Source organism: Monodelphis domestica, chromosome 4 (assembly GCF_027887165.1).
Source record: "Monodelphis domestica isolate mMonDom1 chromosome 4, mMonDom1.pri, whole genome shotgun sequence".
NCBI lineage: Eukaryota > Metazoa > Chordata > Mammalia > Didelphimorphia > Didelphidae > Monodelphis > Monodelphis domestica.
In genome coordinates, this window is record NC_077230.1 from 223228904 (window position 1) to 223235841 (window position 6938).

Consider the following 6938-nt stretch of genomic DNA (forward strand, 5'->3'; position numbering starts at 1 on the left):
CACACTCCAAAATCATTACTATAATGATCATAATCCTTATGTAAGAGCAAAGTCTTGAAATAATTTAGGATATAATATGCAAGTTCAACTGAGAATAAGGGTGAAGTAATAAAAACATATTAGGCTCAATATCCCTAGAAGCAGCCAGCAAAGGACAGAAAATAGTGATTAAAAACAAAGGCATGTATTTGCCTTCTTTACAATGTTATCCAAGCAGATGCTTAATCTGGATGGAAATCTCTAATGAGCAGGAAGAAAGAGAAAGAAAAATTAACTTTCTAATGATCTTTAGATTTGTTATTTGCTATGTAGGCCTTGAAAATATTATGCCCTTCATGACTTTGCTTAGTGTAGGCTTCACATCCTTGTTCCTCAGGTTGTAGATTAAGGGGTTTACATGGAAATCATTGTAGTATTAAACACTGAGCCAACTTTCTCCTAGGTCACACTGTTGGAAGTTGGTATATAACACACAGAGATGATGGGACCATAAAAAACAGAATCAATTGCCAAATGGGATCCAGAGATGCTAAAGGCTTTATAATAGCCCTTTAGAGATTTGATGCAAAGGATAGTCAGAAGAATGAAAGTGTAAGTTATTAAGAAGGACAGAGTTGTTTCAGACAAATTATATCATCAATAAACCTCACCAAAACCTCACTGATGAAAGGGTCTAGAGAAGAGGAGCTTCAGAAGGGGAAGAACATCAAAGAAGTACTGATGGATAACATTATCCTAATAGGACAATCTGATTCAGTAGGTTGTATGAGAATGACTCCAATGTCCCTCACTGTGTACAAATCTGCCACCAGAAGAGAACATAATTATGGTTCCATTATGAATTTTTAGAGAAGTTTAGAGATGGCAGCATAATGATTATAGGCTATGATTGTCAACATGTAGAATTCAGCACTCACAAAGAGGAAGAAAAAGTACTGAGCAGTACACCCTGTATGGGAAAATATGTTCTCCTCTGATAGAAAGTTCTCCAAAATTTTAAGTGTAATGATAGAGGAGTAGCAAAGATGCATGAATAACAAACTATTGAGGAAAACAGTTTATGGGTGTATGAAACTGAGAACTAACTCAGATAAGATCAAGCCATGGTTCTTCATCATGGAGACTAATTAGATTCCTAAGAACAAAAGGAAGAGTGGTTTTTGCTTGACTTATTAAACCCAGGAAGATTAATTCTGCAACACTGATGTAATTTCCTCTTTACTATTTTCCTCTAATAATTAGGATGGAAATCTGAAGAAATGTGAAAGTATTATTAACCAAAAAAGATATTTTAGTCTGTTTCTGTATTAATATTTCTCTGTCTCTGTCTCTCTTCTTCTGTCTCCATTTATCTGTCTTTCTCCCTCATAAATGCTCCTTTTTAAAAAAAATTGCTTGTAATACAAATGACTTGGGAATCTATATGAGGCAGAGGAAAAAGCACTGAATTTGGAAGCAAGAAGACTAATCTTACTGAGTTCAAATCTGGTCTCAGACTCTACCTTTATGACCTTGGGCAAGTCACGTAACTCCGTTTGCCACAGTTTCCTCATGTATAAAATGAGCTGGAGGAAGAAATGGCAAACCACTGCAGTACATTTGCCATGAAAACCCCAAATGCAATCATGAAGAGTTGAACATGACTGAAAAAGAACTGGATAACATTCAAATGACAGGACAATTTATCAAACCTTGGAATAAACAATGTATCTGATAGAAATTCTCAGTGTGTCTAGTTCAATAACTGGAAGATATATTTCACTCTAAAACATCTCTGACGAGGGATGGTGTAAATTGTGCAAAACAAGGAAAACTGGACCTATCTTTGGTACTGATAAGCTTATAGTAACTAATGATGGATGATAAATAAACTTATTAATTCATGAAAGAATAGATGTGTTGGGTTACATGAAGTTTCTTGATAACAAATTATTGCAAAGTGGAACATATGGATCAGTCTGGCAATTAATATTACTTATACCTTTATAGAAATCTTGACAGGAGTATCTATTAATTTAAGAGTACACAATAAGGAAAGACTGTTCATTTAACCAGAATAGTAATCATTTTCAATTAGAATTTGGTAAAGATAAAGTTAAAATTAAAAATATGTTTGGTCAAGGGTCATTGCTGAAAATTTCAAAGGAACAGCCATGATTTTAAAAAAGCTATCTGAAACAAAGTCAGATTAAATTTCTAGTCATAAAAGGAGGCAGCATTTTGTAACCAATCTGACCAGGAAGATCTTCAGGACAATAGAGTAGGAATTATATAGTAGAGGGCTGGGTCAAGTTGACAGAATGAATGCAGGGTATGAGCTTTCCCAAATTCCCCTCTAAACAACTTTAAAACAATACCTCAAAATGAATTCTGAAGCAATGGAATGAACAAAATGTGGAGATGAAAAAACATTCTAATGCAAGACAACTAGAAGGTCACCAGGCAAATTCTGTCTTATTAGACAGACAGTAGAATACAGTATATTGCACAGGTTCATCTGGGGAAGGAAATAGCAATAGACTTTGTTGGCTGTGATTTCTGGAGCTATCAACTCACAAAAAGTAAAGGGACTGGATAACTGGGAAGAGATTTTAGGGGACTCTTTGCTAGCCCTGTGTTAAAAACTCTGTTGTATTGCTAGCCACATTTCTGGATCACAGTACTATAGCAGGAAGAGCAATAACATCTTTTAATTCCAATTGAGTGGGGATCCTGACCATGGTTCCTGTTGGGTAGAAAAGAGTGTTTATGGTCATTCACAAAGCAGATGGAGATCAGTGACCATGCCTCTTCTTAGAATATAATTTATGAGAAAAAACCAAAGACTTTAAAGATTCCAAGAGCTAGCTCTGGAAACAGCAGCAAGAAAGACCCAAGGTACCATCTATCAGACTGGCTAACATGACAGAAAAAGAAAATTATTAATGTTGATGGGGGTATTGGAACATTGAGATATTAATGCAGAACTATGAATTGCTTCATCTATTCTAAATAGTGTCAATCTTAGAACCAAACAAGCAACAATTATGTTTTCCTAATAAACCAATCAGGCAAAACAGATCTGTTGCAAAGACGTTTATTTCCATTGAGAGAGGTCATACACTTGTGTTTGTGTGTGGCTCATAGGGTTAGATAGACCCAAGCTCAGGGAGGAGAAGAAAATTACAGTTTTTATAGTGTTTTAAGGAAGAAGGAGGGTATAAGGGATTGGGCAAAAAGTGAGAAACTTCTGCCTAGAAATAGAAGATGCCCATCAGCAACCTGGAACATAAACCAAGACATAACTTTGACAACACAAAGGTAAATGAGGCACTTTTCAGAGCACTCTGGCCTTTTAATGTTGACAGGAATATTACAAAATTATTTCCAAGGCATATATCACTACTTTATGAGGTTGATGTTGATATTCCAAGGCAATTCAAAATATCACACAATCTTCAGAAATGTGTTAAACATTAAAAAAATTATTTGAAAATATGCCCAAAGGGCTATAAAACTGTGCATACCATTTAACCCAGCAAAATAGAAATTCTAGATCTATATTTCAAAGAGAGAAAAAAACAAAAGATGAGAACCTATTTATACATATTTTTTACAGTAACTCTTTTTCAAGTGACATAGAATTGGGAAGTGAAAGGATGTCCTTCAACTGGGGAATGGTTGAACAATTTGGGGTATATGATTATATTGGAATACTATTGTGCTATAAGAAATGATGAGTAGAATACCATCAGAAGAAAATCTGAAAAGACTTACATGAACTAACACAAAGTGAAATGAAAAGAACCAAGGGAACATAAGTTCCTCTGGCTGACCCGTTTGTTTGTTTTTTTTTTAAAACCAGACACAAACTATTTTGATGATTGTTAGGTAAACATAGCATGATAGGAAATCTGGTATAATTTGGTGTCTTTGTTTCCCACTTAAAAGATATTCTGTGTTTATTCCTCTAGATGAATTTTATTTTTAATTTTCTTCCTCTACAAAGCAATACTTTAATAACTTGTTTAGTAGGGCAATGAACATGTAAGTTAATTTATGAGATATGTTCTTTTTTATTATATTGACTCATCCTAATAAAAAAACAATTATCACTTACCCAATTATCCAGGCCTATCTTTAGTTCCATAAAGTGTGTTGTTGTAGTTAGATTGATATAATTCTATTATGTTACTTGGTAGGGAGGGTCTTAAGTATTTTATAAAGCCTGTAGCAATTCAAATAGAATTTCTCCTTTTTCTCCAATTTTATTGATGATATAGAGAAATGCTAATTATCTGGAATCATTTTATATTGCAAGTTTACAGAACTTATTAATGTAAAATTATTTTATTCATCCCTATAAAGTGGTCCAATTAAATTCTATCTTCTTTAAAAGTGATAATAGTTTATTTTTTCCTAATGATATTTTCTCAGTTTCTTTTTTCTTGACATTGCATTTCTTGGACTTTTAACAACATTCCAAATAAGTATAGTGAAAATGAACATATTTCCCTATATATCCCTATATATCCCTATATCCCTGATATTATTGGAGAGGCTTGTAATTTATTCTCATTATTTCTAATCCTAGTTTGTGATATTAGATGGATACTACTTATCATATGAAGAAAAGGCTCATTAACTCAACTATTTTCTAGTGTTCTTTATAATATAAATGAGTACTGTATTTTGTCAAAATATTTTTCTCCATCTATTGACTTAGTTGTAGTAAGAGTAATAAGTAATAGTAATCAACTGTTATTTACATTCATTTAAAAAATTTTTCAAAGTCCCTTAAAATAATAGATTGTTTCTTATTAACTGCAATATTTGAAGGTAAATACTTTTCTTTTTCTTATTATTAAAATGTCTATTTTGTTTATAATTTTCCTTATATCAAACACACCCTGCAATGAATTTCTGTAAAAGATAATGACCAGGTTTTTATTGCTCATTCCATAATAAAAAGACCTAAGGAGGGAGTCTTGTGAGTGGCAATGTTAGAACTTGCAGTCCTTCAGACTTACCTCTAGAATATGGAAGAGAATAGTGGGAGCTGTCATCTAGGATTCCATCACTGGTTTTAATGGAAGTTTGGAGAGTAAGGGGAGAATGGAACTACTCACATAGTTACTCCTAGAAACTAGTAATTCATCTCAGTAAATTTTAGGACCTTTATAATTTGTTGAGAACCATTAGGGAATCTATGTGAGAGAATATTTGTTTTATAATCGGAAGCAATCTTTTCAATTATTTAGGTTGAAATCTAAGGAAAATCAAACCCCAAAACCTCCACATAATTTAACATAGGGCATGGGATTTTTGTTTGGGAGGAAGGGTGATGGGAAAGTAGGCATAGATTGGGAATGTGGAGGCATATAGAACTGACATTTGAAATGACAGAGATGGAAAGAAACTTAACAGTATGGGCCAAGACTAGACTTTAATGTGACAGAATCAGTATTATCTGTGAACAATCAGCTTCAAAAGATAATATCCTAATTAGATTTAGATAACATTCTGCCCCGCATAACTTTCCAAAGTGCATTCTTAACATCTTTATTTCTTAGGCTGTAGATCAAGGGGTTGAGCATGGGGTTTACTATGGTATAAAACACTGAGGCCACTTTCTCCTGGTTTGTTTTGCTGCTAGAAGCTGGTGTATAGTACACAAAGATGATGGATCCATAAAAGATAGCAACAGAGGCCAAATGTGAACCACAGGTACTAAAAGCTTTATAACGGCCTTTGGCAGATTGTATGCGAAGGATACTTAAGATAATGAATGTATAAGAGATCAAAATGGGCAGGATTGTGGCCAACACATTGAATCCACCAATAAATACCACTAAGAGCTCATTGATATTGGTACTAGAACAGGCTAGTTTCAGAAGGGGGAGGATATCACAGAAATAATTGTTAACTGCATTTTTCTCACAGAAGAACAGTCTAGTCATGCCATGTGTATGGGCTATTGCACCAGAGGCTCCCATTAAATACACAACCAAAACTAGAAGGGAGCAGATCCATGGTGACATTGTCCTATGATAGAGAAGAGGACTACAGATGGCAACATAACGGTCATATGCCATGGCTGTCAGCATGTAGCACTCATCAATTGCAAAGAAGCAGAAGAAAAATAATTGAGTCATACATCCTGTATAGGAAATGATGTTCTTCTCTGATATGAAGTTCACCAACATTTTGGGAACAATGACTGAAGAGTAGCAAAGATCTATGAAGGATAGGTTACAGAGAAAATAATACATGGGTACGTGAAGTGGAGAACTTATCCAAATTAATAAAATCAAGCCAAGGTTCCCAACCACTGAGACCATGTATATTCCCAGAAAGACAAGAAAGAGGGGTATCTGTAGGTCCACTTCCTCTGTTAACCCTAATATGATAAACTCTGTCACAAGGGTGTTATTCCCTATTGCCATTCTCCTCCAATAATTAGGTAAAAAATCTGTGGAAATATGAAAGAAAAGTCTCAGTCAATAAAAATAATTATTAGTTAATATTTTATCCAAATCTAATACCTTCACACATTCACACACAAATATACATGCACACACATAGAAAGTCAGCAATTTTTTGGACCTTACAACACAAGTACCTAATTGCCTCATGTTATATTCACCCTCTCTCTCTCTCTCTCAAAATAAACAAACATTGAATTCTGGAGTGAATATGATAAAATCTTCTAAGATAAGTTCATTTTGGATTAGTTCATAGGTTCACAAGGCTCATAATGTTAATAGGACCTAGGAATTAAAGAGAACATTGAAGAACTTTTAATTCTAGGCTATGCTCAAATTGATTTTATAACATCTCTGAATAGTAATTACAGGGTTTACTCAGGAATTGAGAAAGTAGCAAGAGATTGGGTTGTGTAAACCTCATTCTGATAAAAGATAGCAGAGAAAAGTAGAGGACTTTGGAAATGTAATTTA

At 33.9% G+C, this 6938-nt stretch overlaps 1 protein-coding gene across 1 annotated transcript; it reads right to left on the reverse strand.

Annotated features, from left to right (window-relative positions):
- Positions 1-5480: 5480 nt before the first annotated feature.
- LOC100030067 (olfactory receptor 8D1-like) lies at positions 5481-6425 on the reverse strand. Its single transcript, XM_001379632.4, has one exon. The coding sequence runs from the start codon at positions 6423-6425 to the stop codon at positions 5481-5483; it is 945 nt and encodes a 314-aa protein (XP_001379669.2).
- Positions 6426-6938: the final 513 nt, after the last annotated feature.